Source organism: Sceloporus undulatus, chromosome 6 (genome assembly GCF_019175285.1).
Source record: "Sceloporus undulatus isolate JIND9_A2432 ecotype Alabama chromosome 6, SceUnd_v1.1, whole genome shotgun sequence".
NCBI classification, from domain to species: Eukaryota; Metazoa; Chordata; class Lepidosauria; order Squamata; family Phrynosomatidae; genus Sceloporus; species Sceloporus undulatus.
This window is the reverse complement of record NC_056527.1, coordinates 123,488,254-123,507,631: the sequence shown is the minus strand read 5'-3', so window position 1 is coordinate 123,507,631 and position 19,378 is coordinate 123,488,254. Positions and strand designations below refer to the sequence as shown.

The window sequence follows — 19,378 nt, the reverse complement described above, 5'->3', positions numbered from 1 at the left end:
GAAATGCAAGTGGGCCTTGAAAGACAAAAGGAAACTTAGTCAATCTTTTGGCATTGTTCTCTCCTCCCTCCATTTCCTTGAACTCAAAATGCCCAGCTCCAGGTTCTAATGTGTTGGGATGAATAGTGTCTAGCAGTAGCATTTCCCCCTATTCTATATATATTGGTCCCGGTTTGTTTTCAGTCTCTGGAGGTTCACTTGACACATTCAGACAGATGAGGTAAGTCGATAGGAAAGCAACCTGGCACCTTCCATTGAAGGGTTTCTTCTTCCCCTAGGAATACATTTTGCATTAGAGACTGGAACTGCGACGCCAGTTGAAAAATTAGCATATTCAATAGGCCTTTGGATGCTTGGTGTCAAATAGGTAAAACAGCGAAAATGGCAGGATACAATAATGTCAACAGAGATCCTGGGTTTGACAAGAGACTCCCATAGAGAATAAAGAGTTGCATACAGTTAGTTCCCCAGAGCTCAGGATTTCCATATTGAATTTAGACCTTTCTTTCATCTGTGTAGAGTCAGTGGATTTGGATGCATCATGATGTTCTCTTGGCAAGATTTGTTCAGAGGAGGTTTGCCATTGCCTTCCCCTGAGGCTGAGAGCATGTAACTTGCTCAAGGTTACTCAGTAGATTTCTATGGCTGAGTGGAGATTCGAATCCTTGTCTCCAGAGTCAGAGATCAACACTCAACACACTACACTATGCTGGGTTATGCCATTTCATGACTAATATATATTAAGCAGCAATTGACTTTTTAATATATAAGCGAGGCATAGTATTTAAAAATCTAAATCTAACAATTTATTCAAGCTAAGGAAATCTGTGCCTATTTACTGTGCGTAATTCATACTGATCACAGAATCCAGTGTTTCTTGAGGGTATGTGTGAGATGGTTTTGTTTTTAAGCACATAACGTTACTGTTCAGTTGCAAGACTGATAGAAAACACTGGGAGATAAGGTCACTGAAGATCTGTTGAACTTAGGGGCATGTAACAAAGGATCTAAAGGATGAAGCAAAGGGAAAACAATGCCAAATAACTTACCAAATTCCAGCAGGCATAAGTGTTTGTGCTCACCCTAAAGACTAGGTGGATGAGAGAGTAGCAGGTCAATGCGTCCAGGACAGTTTACAGCTCAGGTTTTTTGGGGGGCAATTTTTGGTCTAAAATTTCTAGATTTATACATGAGTACATTCAGTAGATTCCAGGTTGGCAGTATTAAAAACAGCTCATCCTGGCCAAGAATGAAGGAGCCCATGAGACTGAAAAAGAAGGTCCGCCTGTGAAGCAGGATCCACAGCACATCCCTGTGGCATAAATCTCAAAGAGCAGAAGAATGAAGTCTGGCTGGAGGAGCCAGCTGACGTTTCTGAGTTTGGTCAGCCAGCCAGCTCCGTGCCCAAAGGGTCTAAGAACACAAGGCCCAGGACCCTGGGAGAGATTTGCCCTCTGGCCCAGCAGAGATGCAGTTAAAGTTCCCGACTCAATTGGTCACATTTCAGGATGTAACAAGAGCCCAGCTGTCCTCAGAACGGAGCTATTTCATGAGAGAAAAGCAACAAGCGAGCCATTGCCAAAACATCTGGCCTTCATCGCCCGTGGCTAATTTCCTGAAACATTTGCTGAAATAACCAAAGGGTCAGGCTCTGGCCGATGGAAGCAGCATTCAAGAGTCAGTCCTTTCTGCAGAGGTTTAACAGGGCCCCTAAGTATTACATTCACTGCTTCCCATAAGGATAATACAAGAGAGGTGGGGTTGGTTGTTATGGACATTTGTACCATGTCGAGGAGCACTTGCGCGCCTACAAATCCAACTGTGGTGTCGGAAGGGGTCCGGAATTTCTCAAGGGGCGACGGTGGAAGGATGTTCGAAAGAGGAAAAACAGGAAGCGTTTGTGAGAACACAACGGCAAGGCCACCACAGTTGTTTTGAGACCTGCTTTGGTGTAACGGCAGATCTCTGGCCATAGGCTAACAGAGCCAAAAACTTCCAGAGAAATTACATTAGAGGGAAGAATGCAACTACTTCATCTCTACAGCAGCATCCAGTAAACACAGCTCCAGCTGGCCTTGGGTTGGAGACAAGGGGGTATGTTTAAAAAACCCAGAAAACTACTCTTTTTTAATTACCCAAATGATATTAAGCTTCAGTTTTATTCTGTGGGAGTTAGAGGCAATGTTCAGTTCTATGGAAACCTTCCAGAATTTCCATTGTAATGCTTTGCATGGCTGTTCAGATGTTAGGCCTACTGACCTAACTCCACTACAGTGTCAAAAAATGCACCGCACACCCAACTAGAATGGATAGTTGGCATCCGCTGGGGTTTGGCTCCAGGACTCTCCATGGATAGCAGCATCTGTGGATGCTCAAGTCCCATTATATACAATGGTGCAGTAAAATGACATCCCTTATATAAAACGTCAACGTCAAGTTTTGCTTTTTGGAACTTTTTATGTGTGAATATTTTCAGACCATGGATGGTTGAATCCATGGATACGGAGGGATGACTGTACATTCAACTTACAGGTTCTCAGTAAGCATTGCTTCTGGACAGAGAGTTGCCACCACTCCAGTCAAAAGTCATTGTAGCATGACTGCATCGTTCCCTCTTTGATATATGTATATGCATGCTTGCGTGAAGGAAAAACGAAAGAAATTGTGATAAGAAGTAGAAGTGCTACTCACTTACTTAGTATGTAGGTATCCAGACTCCCTGGTGCATAAATAAAAGCTTCATCAGGAATCATCCCAGGCAACAAAAAGGCTCCCTTGTTAGCTAGGCATAGAGGGGATCTGTGAATTTAACACTGCTGAAGCCCACAGGCTGAAACGCATGGACTCTAGGCTTAAAACAGACAATGTAGAGTTGACATAAATGTGTATGGTTTATTCTTATTTTCCCCCTCATAAGATTCTGGAAAAAAGGCACACAAAAGAGAGGCAACAGGAATATCAGCTAACGTTAGGAGATTTCAAGGACTCAGTTCAAATCTTTAAAAAAAATAAATAAGTTACAAGAAATCCCAATCCATGGCAGAATTTGCCTTTAAACATAATAATCTGATTTCCATACAAAGGCAGGGCAAGCTTTCAAGTATGACTGGCATGGCTCTGGCTTCCAGAGTACCAAAAAGGGAACCAAGGATGGAGGTGGGAATTGGCTTTGGGAGTTGAGAAGTTGATACTGATTCTGTAGACAAGTGACAATGTTGTGAGTGCTAGTTGCGGCATTCAGAGCATCAGCCGAGGGAAACAGGTCTGATTCCACCTCAAGCTCAAACTATAGATTAATAATTGAGGTTTATTGAGAAGATAGATTTCTGGGGAAGATGCTTTTTTTGTGTGGCAGGGGACAGGAGAGGATCCTCATTGTAGCTTGAAGACCTCTAAAGGCTTGAGGGTCAAAACAACAACTAGGAAGAACTAGGGAGAGAAGAAACCACCCGATCATTTGGTGAGGCTCTCCCTATGAACAAAAAAGATAGGGGTGGGAGGAAGGAATTGATTAGGAGGATTAGGAGGAAAGGTGGAGTTCCCCTTTATCTTCTATTTCTCCAGTGGAAAATAGGCATGACAAGCAGGGCCTCATGGCTATTTCTAAGGCACTCACTGAGTTCCTCTTTGGCACTGCCCAAAGAAGGGATAAGGTTTACTTGGCCAGGGGACTGGCAATGGCTCTCGAGATGCTTCTGTGCTGGGTTCCTGGTTACCAAAGCAAAGGTAAGGATAGTCTGTGGATTTGCACTAACAACACTGCTGCCCACTCTCAAAAGGGGGTTGGATGCTTTAGTCTCCAAAATGCCAGCCAGAAGTGTCCCCACTCCACCGGACTGGGCTTCCTACACAACCGCATGGGTGACCAACACTGTAATCTTGAACCTAATAACTGAACTATGGGTGCACGCCTTTCTTTGCACAGCATGGTGAAGTGAGGGTCTTTGAGCTGGGGCTCAAGTCCAAAGGCTACAACAAGTCCCTCAAATGGCTAGAGATGGGGCCAGAGCAAAGGTTAATAGTATGTGGGGAGGGGGAGTTATTCCATGACATCTCTCCAAAGGCATCCATGTTACCAACAAAAATCACTGTTTAATATGACCTCATATAAAACTGAAGCAGCAGCAATTTTTATTGACGTACCTAAACCGAAGTAAGTTTTAGAACATAATTTAAAAACAAAAACAAAACCGGCAAAAGTAGCAAAATATATGATTTGTTTTTCATAGCAACTGATACCTAACCAGCCACTAGTAACTTACTACCAAAGTGATATTATCTCTGGTAAGGACCGTTTTTTTTAAAAGACATGTAAATATATAATTCATATTTATACATTTTGCAGCTATATACACAAGATTTTTGTTGGTTGGTTTTGATCTTCTGAGCACTGGTTCCATTTGGCGGCCTCCTTTGTCGTGATACGTCAGTGCTTCGAAGATGCGGGATGCTTTCGTACCTCGGTCGCTTTCCAAGTTTGGTCAGCAAAGCACAACGTAAGGCTGCAACCTGATGCACGTCATCCTAGGAGTAAACCCCATGGAAAAGAGTGAGGTTTACTTCTGAGTGGAAAGGCACAGGATTGCGCTGCATGAGTGCCAGAGTGAGGAAGCGGTCACGAGTGAGGATCCTGGATTGGTACCAGATTTTCAGCAGGCACTCCAAATGGCAGGGGCTGCAGCTGGATTGCATGAAGACGTTGCAGCTGGATCTGTAACATGTTGATGCCGCAGGTTTGCACCTCAGCTCCACTATTAGCTTATTGAGCTGTCAAAGGATTGGATTGCTTCAGTCAGCAAATAGGAAAAAGGAGCGGAAAAGACTCTCCTCTTCATAGGAATGTTATTCTTCCCAAGAGAAGTGACAGCATGTTGCTATCTAGGAACCAACCTCTGGGTCTCCTCTGTTGTTGTTGATAAGACACTGGCCAAAAGGGGAAAATACAACAACAGCTCAACTGCAGTCTATGAGAAATGTTTAAGCACAGATTCCCTCCCGACTCCTCTTCCAGAAGTCGAGGGGCTTGCAAGAATGGCAGCTTTGAGAAGAAGATGGCGGTGTGAGTTTGGTTATTTGGAATGGAATCTCTGCAGTTCATGAATACAAGAGCGAAATGTGACTCTGATGGCTGCCTCGGTAGGCGCTCCATCACCAGTCCAGCTGGAAGGGGAGTGCACACACATGCGTATGCACATTCACTCATTGACACACACACGCACACCACACTTGTATGCACAGCGGGCTTGCAAAGGGTCCCATGGAAGTTGCAGTATCAGCGTCTTTTGAGTCCTCCATTGGCAAGCTGAGGGGGGTGTTTAGGAAGACAAGGTTCGTCAGGGAGGGGGTCATGGGAAAACACAGAGTCCTCTCCTGAAGAACAGGTTGAGCTGCGGGTGTCTGGGAAACTGGGAGAATACTGGTCCAGTGGCATGGAGAGATCCAGGTATTCCTAGACGAAATGAAAGGAATCATGAGGCGTTGTGCATTGAAGGAAAGTAAATGAACCGATGCTCCTAAGAAATATACAATTGCTCAAGAGTTTGAGAGAGGAAGCACAGAGCAAAGTGGGTCTAATGGAATGAAGGCACCAAAACAGAGTCAAATCCAGTGGCTACTTCACTTTTGCAAGTATCACTGGAATCTCCACTCCAATTGTGGACCCTCACACCCCAAACCAGAAAAATGACTCAGACGACACTGAAACCAGGGGTATCAAGTTGCATGTATTCAGAGGTAGGGTTGAGAACTTAGCACTGACCCCTTGGTTTAGTCATAAACAAATAGAGAGCTCCTCATAACCTACTGGATCACAATAAAACAGAACCACCCCCAAGTTCAGATTAGGAAAATTTTGTTCCTTGAAGTGTGGTCTTAGTGGTTTTTACCTGGTTAGAGGTCATGGCCACAATCCTATCTAAATCTTCTACCAGCTGCTTAAATGTGGGTCTCTGGGAAGGAACAGCATGCCAACAGTCTCGCATCATCATATATCTGGAAAGAGAAAACAAATGAATGAGTGCCTGATCTCAAGGAACCATACGGTTAGAACCCCAACATGAACATGCAAAAAGTATCATCAAGGAAGAAGACTTGGAATGAACAACAATCTAGTGGCATGGCTAAAATCATAGATCATTCAGCAACAGACTGGAATATACCAAGGCCTTCCAGGTAAGGCTCAACAACAGAGAACTCTGGGAAGTGAAGTCCAAAACATCTGGAGGAATAGAGTTTGGGAACCACTGCTGTAAAGTCATTTAAAAACACGTAAATGAAGTTAAAGATACAACACAAGTGGCATAAATGACTCCCTGCAAGCAATTAAATTTGAACAAAATTAATGCACAGTTGGCCATCTGTATCCATGGATTCAACCATCTCTGGCTTGAAAATGCTTTATATTTTCAGTATATTTTATTATCTGTACTGACTATTTTGTTTTATTCTGCATTGTGTGTGTGCCCCCCCCCCCAATTGTATTTTAGTATTTTATTTTTTGGAATAGTTATAAATGTTCTATTCTGTAACTCTCTCTATAAATAAACGATATTAATTGGGGGGAAATAATTCCAAAAAGGAAACTTTGATTTTGCCTTTTTATATAAGGGATGTCGTTTTACTCTGACATTATATAATACGCCAGTGTAACGTAGTGGTTTGAACGTTGGGCTTAGGACACTGGGAAGCCAGGGTTCGAATCCTGACTTGGCCATGAAACCCACTGGGCAAGTCACTCTCTATGCCTGAGGATGGAAATGGCAAAGCTCCTCTGAAGAAACCTTGCCTCTATAACAAAAAGGCACACAACAACAACAACAACATTACATACTGTATAATGGAACTTGAGCATTTGTGGATCAAGGTATCCACAGGGGTCCTGGAACCAAATGCCAGCAGATACCAAGAGCCCACTGTAGTGAATTAATTTAAGGGTTATAATATTTATGATAGTGATTTCATCTAAAACAGGTAATTAAATTGCTAAGGGCTGCATCCCATGTGCTTTTTCTGTGTATACACCAGTCACAGAAAATACAAAGTGGAATTAAAAAATGCATTTATGTGAAGTTGTGGTGATGCTAGTGGTTCGTGTGAGCTTCTTCTTAGGGACCAGCCCCTACCCTTCTCAGTAATGGGGTGAGAAACCATGCAAACACTGGCAGGATTGGTTAGAACAACATGGGAAAGGATGGAGGTTCATTCAAGACAAAAGGCTGAGTGGGTCCCTGATGAAGCAGCCTTACTCAGGGTCAATTTGGGATACTTTCCTGCTGGGAAAAACAAAAATAAAGAGGAAAGAAGTCTTGGTTTATTATCACGCACAGCTTTCAGCAGGGCTGGGAAAGTAACTCTGAACCCCTGCCAGTCACCATCATCTGCATCTGCTAGTCAGCAGGGGTTCCATTATGCCGTGCCAGGCGGCTGAGCTTGATGGGTCTTTCAATGTGGGCTCTCTCTCTATCTCTCTCTCTCAAACTTGGCAGTGAAAAACATCTTGGGAGAGCCCATGTTAAAAACAGACTGGCCCCGGGATTCAGAGAAGCACCTGGACAGAATCTGCCGGTCAGAGTATCATCACAGGTCAGAGTATCATCACAGTGGGGAATTTGAAGATCTGTAGCAACAGGGACTTCACAGCTGTAGCCCCAAGGTTCTGGAAGTAAAATCTTAGGTGATGTTTCATTAATTAACATTTCTCCTGATGTCCAGCACGGAAAAGCATAAACTTCTTTGTTTTGGCATTTCGGCTAAAGAGACCTGTTATGTTTACAGTTGATTCAGATACAATTTCAATTTTGCTGCAATGTTTTGTGTGTGTATGTTGTGTGCCTTCAGGTTGTTTCTGACTAAGGTGGACCTGTCATGGGGTTTTCTTGGCAAGATTTGTTCAGAGGTGGTTTGCCATTGCTTTCTCCTGAGGCTGAGAGAGTGTGACTTGCCCAAGGTTCACCAGTGGATATCCATGGCTGAGCGGGGATTTGAACCTTGGTCTCCAGAGTTATAGTCCAATGCTCAAACCTCCACACCAGCTTACCAGATGTCAATACAACTGCATTTTAGTTGGATATGCAGATTGTGCATTGCTCCCACAAAAGCTAGACAACGACACTTACAGTTCATTGGTGCAATTACTAGGCTTGTCCATTCGATGGCCCTCTTTCAGCAACTTGAAGAGTTCTTCCACTGGTACTCCTGGGTACGGCGATCCTCCCAGTGTGAAGATCTCCCACAACAGAACACCAAAGGACCACCTGTACAAACACATCTTATGTTGAAATATACAGTAGGGTACCCATGCACATGCATGGGCCTTCTCACAACATCTCTCTTGCCAGAAAACCTGATACTGATTCCAATCATAGCACTTCTACAAGGGACATACAAGTATGTGGCCTATACAGTGTGACCCGGTTCATGTCTGTTGACCTCCTTCTGAAGAATAAAAGGGGAAGGAAGGAGGCATTTGAAGACACCAGAAAGTTTTCCTTTCTACTGCTAGTTCATCTGGAGGTTCCATCAGACAAGCTCATTTCTCCATCTATGTGTCTAATAATCCTCATTTAAAAGTTTTCATGGAGAAAGAAAGAGAAGACATTTCTAACAAAGAGCTTAAAACTCTCTGAAGGAAGTACTGAACTGGCAATGAGGTTGCAGCCTGCAGTGGCATTCGAGTAAACAAGCCTCTTTGCTAGCAAGCTCAGTGCAGGCTTGAAATACTGTTCCTGCTTATAGTAATTAGCATTTAATTAAGCCAAGATGAATCACATGAGGCCTGTTTCACCACTGGGAATAATACCTAACATGCCAAGCTTAATTGGAGATGCCAGGAGGCTAGAGGGGTGCTACCTGCACCTAGATGAGGAGGAAGGGAAAAAGCAGGAGGAGGTAATGGAAATCAGATAAAGAGGCCCATAAATGAAGAAACATTCCAGGCAGGAGCCATAAGCATAATGAGACCTAAGCAGTGGGGAATATTGAGCACTTTGCAGCTCAGTTGTAAACACAGCACAGTGAAGCCCCAGCATAGCAAATGACACTTTTAGGAGATGATGCTGGGAAGACAAAAACAGGGCAGTACCCATCGACTGGGTTGGGCAAGTGGCCAGTGAGAGTTCATGCCTCATCATTCAGGGGAAGTGTGTATGCTTTGGACAGAGAAGATCCTTGAGTTTGGAAATTTATTTTGGGGGACTATAGCACCCAAAATCCCACAGGTTTCCAGAAGTGGCAACTGACTCATTTCAGGCGTTTCTTCACTGGACTTGTTTTTCAAATAAAACACACACACACATATACAAACAAACAAGCTTTTTGTGGTTCAGAGGGAAACAGGTGGCTGGTTGTAATGAAGGGATTGCAAGTTCTACAATCTTCGCCCCTGAGCAAGATGCGTCACTGGACTGATTTATTTAATGCACTTTCACACACCCCTACAAGAAGAAGCCAGAAAGGTACTTACACATCACTCTGATGGGTGTATATCCTGTCAAACAAAGCCTCAGGGGCCATCCACTTGACCGGCAAGCGACCCTGGGATGAAAGAAAAGACCAGAGCATCAATCCAAGGCCATGGGGAAGAGAAGAACACAAGGAATATGTGCATCATTGCAAGGACTAAGGGGGCAGAAGTCACAAAACAGAAGTACTGGAACATCTGGATTTAGCAAAGATCTTTAGGTTTGTGCTCCGTTGCAAATTTGTTTCTTTACCTTGTAGTGCAACACATAGATTATGCATAGGGAACATGTTTGGTTTTCAGTTAGGAACAAAGCTTCCTGTAGGCCAAACTATCTGCAGTCCTTTGGGGAACTGTAGTTTCCCCTGAAGTATGCAACTTGTTTCATTATCTTGAGTCACTTGCAGCTACACAGTCTCTACATATTTTCTATGAAATAAACCCCAGAATAGGTTCCCCCCCCCAACACACAACAGTGCAAATTCAGCAGAAAAGTATGGCAAAAATAACTTCCCAAAAGCAAACCTTCCATGTGCACACAGCCCTTGCAAACCCCCAAATGCAGAGCAAATTGCAAATGCATAAGAGGCAATCTTGAATACAATTCTAGTTCTTTTGGTTAGCAAAAATCAATCATTTTCTAGCTGATCTGATTTGCACTCACTTTCCCCAAAATTTAAAAATTTTGTACTGTTACCGATAGGACATTGCAAAAACAATTACAATTGCTATGTTGTGCAGAACACTGTTAGAATGGATGCTGCATCTCAATATGAATTTATTTGAATCATCTATGTATAAAGGACATTTGTTGAAACACTAGAGCACTTAGTGCCATACTAATCAGATTCTTAGATAATTTTTATTTAAATTAAAAAAACTTCCCTAATCATTAATCAGTTTAAAGAGATGATATTGTATCACATGCTTTACATTCAGATTGCAATACTTCTTCCTGTCCATTTTAATGTTGTGCTTTCATTGCAGTTGGCTTAATGCCACTCAAATATGGATGAGAAAATCTCTAAGATTAAATTACTATGTTTTGTTCTCTGGGACCAGAGGTATCTTCATTCCATGTGCTTTAAAAATCTGCTTCAAGAGGCATAGATAGCTTAGATGATCTTCAGTCTTCTATGGGTAGACACCATGTACAATAATTGAAATATGCATATATACACATTGTCAGAGCATGTGTCAATCTGAGAAGATCAGTGGTTGTAGCCTTAGGTGTACCCCAAATTGGCCTATATTTTAGATTATATGTGCATTCTTGTCCAGTGCCTCATTTGTTCTGGTCGGCAAGACCAAGGTAATATACACTGGAGCATGTTTCATTTTCTAGCTTGCTACTGCTTCTCTAATGTGCAGTCTAACAAATTCTTGTGTTGCAAACCAATCAACCTAAAGCAGGGTGGACAATTGTGTGGGGACCAAGGATCAATTTCCCCCGATTGCCCTTGGGTCACATTCTCCTAGCAAGCTCAGAGGCCTCTGTTTTTCTCTGCAGTCCCTCTCAAAATGGCGACAGGAAATGATATGATACTGCTGCCATTTTGAGAGAGGCTGCAAAGGAAAGCAGATGTATTTGGGTGTACTATGGAGTTCTGGGGTGCCTTTTGGCTGTGGAGATATGTTCACATGTTTTGGGGAGCTTTCCATGTGGTTTAGTGTACACAAACTTTGTTTCATGCATAAAATTATTTTAAAATATTATGTACAACATTACCTTCAGGCTATGTGTATAAGGAGTATATGAAACATAAATGAATTTCATATTCAGAATTGGGTCCCACCTCTAAGACAATCTCATTAAGGATATGCAAATATTCCAAAATCTGAAAGACTCCAAAATCCAAAATACTTCTGGTCCCAAGCATTTAATATAAGGGAGACTCAGCCTGTACTCAAATTTCCATGCATCTGCTACACAGAATGTACATCGGCCTATTATGTGATCGCAGAAGACTGTCCAACAGCCTGGCATGTGATGATCAGGCATCAACCTAATTTGATTCTTCCTCCTGGACGTGCCACTCACATTTGTTGTCTTCTTGTAGTAATCTATGTGATGGATATCTCGAGCCAGGCCAAAATCAGCTATCTTCATCACACTGTCTTCTGTCACCAGGACATTCCTGGCAGCCAGATCTCGGTGGATGCACTGAAGAGGAGACACAAAAGAGGAGACACAGACCATTAGGGACCTTGAAAAACAAAGCAAGCCAGGCAGACCTTGGCACATTCCTCAGTACAGAAACCTCTCCTGCTGAAGATCAGGGTTAAAAATGCCCAAAATGCTCCTAATAAAGTGCAGAGAATCTCCTACAGCAATTGTGAGTGGTATATAAGTACAGTAAATGGATAAATAAATAGGAGGCAACATATTTAAAAGCATTGAAATTTTACTGTCTTCGCATACTATATAAACTGTGCAAGTCTGTATAGCAAGAGTAGACAACTGGCGGTCTGTGAGCTGCTTGCATCTCATCCGATTTTGCGTCTCCCAGAGCCTTGAAATCTTCATCTATTTTTAAAAGGGAAGAATTGTGCCCTTGGAAGCCTCCAGAAAGCACGGTTCTCCTTTAAAACAAGGTGTGAAAACCCTACCCCAAGTTTTGGAAAAGCAAAAGTCTAAAGAGCTGCAAGGTCAATAAAAAAATTGTAAGCAAAGTCAAGGGGGGCTTCAAGTTGCTCTTCCAAGTCCTGCTCTTCTGATTTCTGGACCACAGTCTCCATTGTGAATAATGACTGAGTCAAGGTATAGAAAATCTTTAATGATTCCAATGTTTCCATTACCCAATTTAAAACTACGTAAATCATCTGTGGTATTTATTTTTGTCTTCTTAATATTCAACCCAATCACTCAATCAACTAGGAAGTCCATACACCCATCTCCTCAGTGACTCCATCAAGAGTTCTAGCTGCATCTACCATTTCTTCCTGCTGTAATCTCTCACCTTTTTGGATGCCAAATATTCCATGCCTCGGGCCACTTGATAGGCACAGGACACCAGGTCTTTGAAAGAGAGCTGCTCTTCTGGGAGGTGGGTCGGGTTGTAGCAATACTCCATGCCTGGAGGGCGCCGAGCCTGCAGGTATTCCCTCAGGTTCCCTTTGGATGCATACTCCACTATCACATAGAGTGGACCTGGCCAAGGGAAAGAAGTAAAGCCTGAATTCAGGCAGGGATATAGTCCCAATCCCCAAAGAATCTAACTGGGACTTTCAGTACCTAACTGTGTAAGTGGTGACCAATGCCAGTCAACAGAGATCTGTACTATGGAAATCCAAAGCCACTGCTCTGCACCAATGCCTAGCCATTCCAATGTAGTTTTTCAGTTTGGTACAAGATGGTGGCCTTTGTGTGACATTGTTGTTTTTCTATGACCCAAGTTTCTCCAAGAAACTAAGGGACAAACATAGTTTTTTGTGGTTCTTCTGGGCTATGTGACCATGGTCTAGAAGAGTTTATTCCTGACGTTTCGCCAGCATCTGTGGCTCTTCTAGAAATTGGCTACATAGCCCCAAAAAACCACAAAAAACTATGGATGCCGGCCACAAAAGCTTTTGACTTCACATAAGGGACAAACACTTCTTTTCCAAAGCTCACAGTCATATCGCTAAGGATGGGGGAAAGAGTTGTTTTAAACACATTGACCTATTGATGTTTTCCGAAGTAATATACACACTAGAGTGCAATTATCCTTTGGTTTTTACATTTCTTCAAATTTTAAGACAGCCCTTACCATCCTGAGTACAAGCCCCAAGGAGGTTGATGATGTTCTTGTGCTTGCCAATCATTTTCATCATCTCCATCTCAGAGATCAAGTCAGACAGATCTTTTTCTGTGGCATCCGCTGGGGAAGAAGTTAAAAAATGTGCATCTTGGTGAGTCAGGACTAAGAACATTTCAAGTCGGATGTCAGAAGCTGGGGATCTATGGACTAAGTACAGAACCCTATTACTTTCAATGAGAAGAATGACTTCAGGTCCAAGCATACCATAGATTCACACTGGAAGACCCAGAAATGCCTAGAGAGAACATTTCTCTAGTCATTTCTAGGTCCTCTAGCATGATTCTATGGTATGCTTGGGCTGGAAGTTGACCACAGAATTTCACTGGACGACCCAGAAATGCCTAGAAAGAACGTATTTTTCAGGTGTGGATAAGTGAAACCACAGATACTGAATTTATGCATATTGGGGTTGTGCTGTACAGACTCAAGAACATTTGTAACACAGCAGGATCTACAACTCTTGAATTTGGAAGGAACTGTGGTAATGAGTCACACAAAGGCAATTACTTACATTTTAGCATCTTTACGGCCACTTTAGTTACTCGGTTCGGTTTGTCTTTGTCTAGGCCAATTGCTTCAGCGAGCACTACCTGCCCAAAGCAGCCTTCCCCCAATGGTTTACCTAGAATCAGCCTAGAATGAAGGAAAACAAAATAAAACAAGTTAATAATAGAGAAGGAATGATTCTAATATACAAAGATATGAATTTCACTGCAATGTTCTACTCAAATGGAACCAGTCCCAAGTACTGTCTTTCCATTTTTGCTCAAGTAAACTGAACACAACACAGTAGAAAGTTCTTCAATAGTCATCTCAGGGGCATTTTGCAAATAGTTCTGGCTTTGGCAGGCTGGGCTTAACTGCCAGGGACTACAGTTGAATTTTACCCTTAAGAACAACTCTTAATAATAATTTATTTTAATTCTTTGCCTTTCAACAATAAGAAAACTTTGGAGAACAGATACATTTATCTGGAGAACAAATGCATTTATCCTTGTGCTTCTGAAGCAACCAGAGATCACAATGAAAGTCTTATATCAAACAATGGATGCTTTGGATACAGATTATACTTGAAATTGGTAAGGCATAATGTATAGTTGTTGGCAACCCATGAATGAGGCATCTGTTAGACTTCCTGTCCTCAACCCCTATCCAAAAAACTTCAAAGTCCAAAACATTTCAGGTCCCAAGCATTTCAGATAAGGGAGCTTCAACATGTATGTGCATTTTGAAAGTAGCTCCATCTCCCCATTTTTAATGCCTCTGCTTCTAAGGTTTCTGGAGAAGTCACTTCTTCTCAGAATGATGAACATTCAGCAAATACGAATTTACTTATTGTTGTTTTATCTGACACAATGGGAAAGGAAGCAATGGGTCCCGAATCCAGTGACTACAAAATCTCCATGTCTCTGACATGTGGGGGCACAGATCAGAGAAGGAACCACTCAGAAAAGCCATCATCCAGAGAATAAGAAGGAGTTGTTACCTGTCTCTGGGCAGCTCCCAGCGAGGATCTTCTGGCAACTCATACTCAGAGACACCCGCCAGCATTGGGGTCCCACTGGAAGAAAGCCGTGAGGGGCGCATGAGCATTACACCTGAGTTCATGGAGGAGTTTGAGTCAGCTGATACCTGTGGTAGAATGAACAAGAGTGTGGGGGTTACCCTTCGGGAAAGGACCCAGAAGCAGACAAGTTTGGGAGATCTGTCATTAAAGATGTTCTCAGCCTTTGGTCTTCCAGACGATTAGGACCTCAGCTCCCATAACTCCTGAACATTATTATTATTATTATTATTATTATTATTATTATTATTATTACATTTTATTTATAAAGCACTGTAGATTTGCACAGCACTGTCCAATATTAGTAGCCAAAATACAGATTAAAGGCTGCCTACGGCATACAGTCTAAAAATAGAAGAAAGTTAATAAAATACTAACGTAATTAACGTCCTAAGATCAAACCAAAATAGTACTATTATGGCTATTGACCAAACTGGCTTGGACTTCTGAGAGATGAAGTTCAAAAGGAATGGAAGACCAAAGGCTGGGAACCGCTGCACTAGAGGCTGGGAAAGGAGTGGGATACAAATAATAATAATAATAATAATAATAATAATAATAATAATAATTTTTTCTATTTGGGCTATGTGCATATGCTTCCATCTCCATCCACCTCCTAAAGCCACACCATTCTAGGTTGATTTAAAGAACATAACTGCCTCTATTCTGTGATCTGGAACATGGAAACATGGACTTTGGTACTGGTTCTCAACTGCAGCATCCTGAAAATCTCAACTTCCTTCCTTCGCCTGAAGAATAATTTCCCTGTCAACATGACTGCACAAAATTGCTTGAAAGTATGCAGTGATTGATATAGCTTCCGAAACTGCAGATGTTGGAACCAGTTGGCCCTCCAGATGTAGGGCTACAACTCTCTGCAACCATAGCTACTGCAGCCAGGGGCAAGGAATGGCGGGAGTTGGAGTTCAGCATCTGGAAGGCCACACAATTCCCATCTCTAAACTCAGGGCAGAAGTGGACAAAACATCTTGTGGCCAAGAGGGGAGATAGACGTCAACTGGTTTAATTTCCATTACTCAGTACAGGTCAAAATCGTTCAAGTTCTCCTTGGCACAGAATTTAGTTTTGTTCTCAGTGCAGACTGTTTAGCCACATGATGAAGGTTGAGATGGCAAAAGCAGCACCTTGCCTATTAAAAGTGCAGTGTAAATAATGCTAGTAACAACAAGTACTATGCTGGGGATGCCAGACTTTCTATTGCCAAAACCTTAAATGATGCCAGGAATAAACTCTTGCTCTTTGTGCTTCTATGTTCTCTTCACCTCGCTGCTATCCTTGACCTCTTCTCTTGGCTCCTGTCCCCAAAAAAAAACTTGCCAGAGCATGCTTCTTTTTCTGGCATCTGGTTCATGTGTGTCCCATCCCAGAGAGTGCTCTTTCAGTAGTTGCATCCAGTGGATGCAAGAGTCCTTCATTCTTCCTCTCAACAACTATCACTTTCTCCATTCCTTGGCTCCTAGCTCTCTATCTCTCTCTTCCCTCATCTCCCTCTCTCACACACAGATACACATACACACTTATGTTCCTAATTTTGTGCACTACTTTCAGGATACCAGGGGCTACATCCAACCTGACCAGGAGTCCCATCCAGTGACCAGCATCTTTGACATAAGTCTTGAAACTTATGCCAAAGTAAAGAGAACCCACTAGTCCAGTGGCTCCCAACCTTTGGTCCTTCAGATGTTTTGGCCTTCAGCTCCCATAATTCCTGACTGTTGGCCAACTTGTCTGGGGTTTATGGGATCTGGAGGACTATTGCATTAGTCCCCTTACTTTTGCAGTTCCTAGGAAAAGTTGTCATGCCCATAATCTGCTCCTGCTTCCAAAGCTAAAAAGTGCCTCTGACCTGGAACTCTTTCATACAACACAATTAGAGCAATATGATTCCACTTTAATTGCCATGACTGCATCCTATGGAATCCTGGGATTTGTCGTCTGGTTTAGCCCTAGAACTCCTTGGTTAAGAACTCTCAATACCCCTCTATGAAGTAAGAAACTGGGCAAGCTTGGGTAGAGCCGACAACCACCGTTCAAATAATGCTGTTGTAGGTATGTGTGCTATGGGGGAAAGAATATATCCTAGAGCAGTGCTTCCTAACCTTCGGTCCTTTAGATATTTTGTACTTTATATTCCAAAATTCCTGACTACTGGTCAAGCTAGCTGGGGCTTCTGGTAACTAAAGTCCAAGACACCTGGATGACCAACAGTTGGGAACCACTGACCTAGAGGACTGTCTATTAAAGGGTTAGATAGGGCCAGTCAGAAACAGAGACAGGCCAGTTAGAAAGAGAGGAACAGAAAGATCTGAATTGGGTTTGGAGTCTGAGAATCTGGAAGCAGCTCAGGGAGAAAGGTTGTTTTGTTTGAAAGTGAGTTGCTACCATGCACTGTGTCTGCACCCAGCACAATGCTAGATGTTTATTTTAACGGTTACAAAGAACCTTCCCTGTTTTTATTTTCTACATTGCTGTCTGGATGTTTTCATTTAATAATTAACAAGGAAAACTGGTCATGCTTTACTACATTGAACCCCGTGACCAACATCACCACTTGTCCAGAAGTGGGGTCACCTTGAGGCCCAAATACCAAGTCTAGGGAGGGATCTTAAGGGTAAAAGGACAAGGTGAATAATAGCAGCCCAAGGGTTGGAACTGCAGAGCAAAGCTAGACAGGGATTTTGTCACACCTTCCCTAAATTGCAAATCCGAGGATTAAGTAGGATGGAACTGTAGCAGTTAAAGGGGAAATCACAGCACTATGAATGTGTGTGGTGAAAGGGCTCCCAAATGCAGCAAGCTTTGCTAGACATGCAAGCAAGGCTCTTTCAGGGCTGAGTGGGCCGTTAAAGTACAATCAAACCCCCTATCTACTTTCTGTTACCTGTCTGCGCAGAGGGATGCTCTTGGCCAGCTTATGTACGGCCAGCTGGCTGTTGAAGTCGGTCTTCTTGGTGGTGCTCTTCATCTTGTATATGATGATGGTCACAATCATACAAGAGATGAGGAATCCCCCTGTGCAGTATATAATGATCTCCAGGTAGAGAGGGGAGGTCATCATAGCTGGCTTGTCTTCGATGGCTGGATCAGTGCGAAAAAGGCATTAGCACAAGACACACCCAAACAACAGTAGTTAAAAAATAATAATCATGTGGCAGCTGGTTGTGCTTCCAAAGACACAGAAGGGCAATGGGTGCACAAACAGTAGCTCTGGGCTGAAAAGTGATTTTAAATTTGGAAACCAGTGCAGGGGTGGGATGGAGTGGTTGGGTTTTTCCCTACCTGTTTCAGGATCCCAATGTGAATCTATTTATTCCCTGTCACCCTTCCTGGCCATTTTTAAATTGGAAGACTTCAGCACCCATTACACCTTCATGACTCTAGTCCTCTAGATCTGAATTCAGCCACCAGAATATACTTTCAGATCTAGGTTAAAATGCAAGGGTATGGGTTGTTGACTCTCTCTTATCCAAACCAGTCTTCCCAAGAAATGTCGGAACTGCATCAAATCTTTCAGTGCAAATATGGAAAACATTTAGCCCTTCAGATGTTTTAGATCAAGGGTGGGCAACTGTGTAAGGCTGTGGGTACACACTAAGCCCCCCAAGAGAGCTTGAAGGGCTGCATCCCCATACACTGCACTGACTCCCAGAAAAACTATATCGATTTTTGTGCTCCTCTAGAGGAGATGAGGGCATTCTCACTATGTTTTGGGCCCTCCCAAAAACATTTTAGGTCCAGGAGAGGACTTTTTAAATGACAGAAAGTGACTGGCATTAAATCATAGCAGGAAGTGTGTGTCATCCCAGGCTATTTTATTCCTCTTTTGGGCAAAACATGGTGGACATGTTCCCCCATGCCCTAGATGACATTTGGGGGCAAAAATGTTGCCACCTCCTAAACATTGTTGGGATGCCTTCTACACATCCTTGAGGGCATATACCTGGGGGACCTTGTGGGACACAAAAGCAGCCTTGAGGGTTGCATGTGGCTCTTGGGCCACATTTCGCCCACTGTTTTCGACTTTCTTATCCAGGGACTTCCAGAATCCCTTTCCACTGACCATGTGCTACAGGAAAATTAGAGCTGCAGGCCAAAGCATTTTATGGAGGAAAGAGTGTCCTCCACCTCTGTTTTAGAAGAAACTCAACCCTCATCACAATAAAATTTTACACTGATCCAGCAGACTGCTAGAAGGAACCATGGCCTTCCTATCTCCTCCTGCCCAATACGAATTAACAAGAGAAATACTGAGGGACTCTGAAGCAGTAATGAAATTGCTTTTGTGGGTGCAGCTTCAAAGACTTGAGCACACAGCAGAGAATCTCAGGACTATTATGGGCATTAAGGAAGAGGTTTCCAAAGGTCTGTAGGTGGATATGGCAAAGTAGCAGAATCTCTGATATCTGTAGTTCAGATCTGGTTTTCCTTGTGACTTCCCAACCCTTCGGGAGCGGAAAGAAGCCATGCTGAACCTGTGAATCAACTCAAACCTTTCGGAACCATAAGTGCATTTTCTGTAGAAGATGGATCAAATGT

The 19,378-nt window shown here is 42.8% G+C and overlaps 1 protein-coding gene across 3 annotated transcripts in view; it reads right to left on the bottom strand.

The window, feature by feature from the left end:
- Positions 1 to 2,872: 2,872 nt before the first annotated feature.
- Positions 2,873 to 19,378, bottom strand: part of FGFR1 (fibroblast growth factor receptor 1) — a 77,944-nt gene continuing 61,438 nt past the window's right edge. For 2 of the 3 annotated variants that reach the window (XM_042476235.1, XM_042476233.1), the window contains exons 9-18: positions 17,718 to 17,920; positions 14,744 to 14,889; positions 13,769 to 13,890; positions 13,207 to 13,317; positions 12,418 to 12,608; positions 11,499 to 11,621; positions 9,461 to 9,531; positions 8,115 to 8,252; positions 5,886 to 5,991; positions 2,873 to 5,449 (exon numbers count right to left, since the gene is read on the bottom strand). In XM_042476235.1, the coding sequence (XP_042332169.1) occupies positions 5,273 to 5,449; positions 5,886 to 5,991; positions 8,115 to 8,252; positions 9,461 to 9,531; positions 11,499 to 11,621; positions 12,418 to 12,608; positions 13,207 to 13,317; positions 13,769 to 13,890; positions 14,744 to 14,889; positions 17,718 to 17,920 (1,388 nt within the window). In that variant the 3' untranslated portion in view covers positions 2,873 to 5,272. The remainder of the gene's footprint in view (positions 5,450 to 5,885; positions 5,992 to 8,114; positions 8,253 to 9,460; positions 9,532 to 11,498; positions 11,622 to 12,417; positions 12,609 to 13,206; positions 13,318 to 13,768; positions 13,891 to 14,743; positions 14,890 to 17,717; positions 17,921 to 19,378) is intronic. The other variant, XM_042476234.1, reaches the window with a different exon arrangement.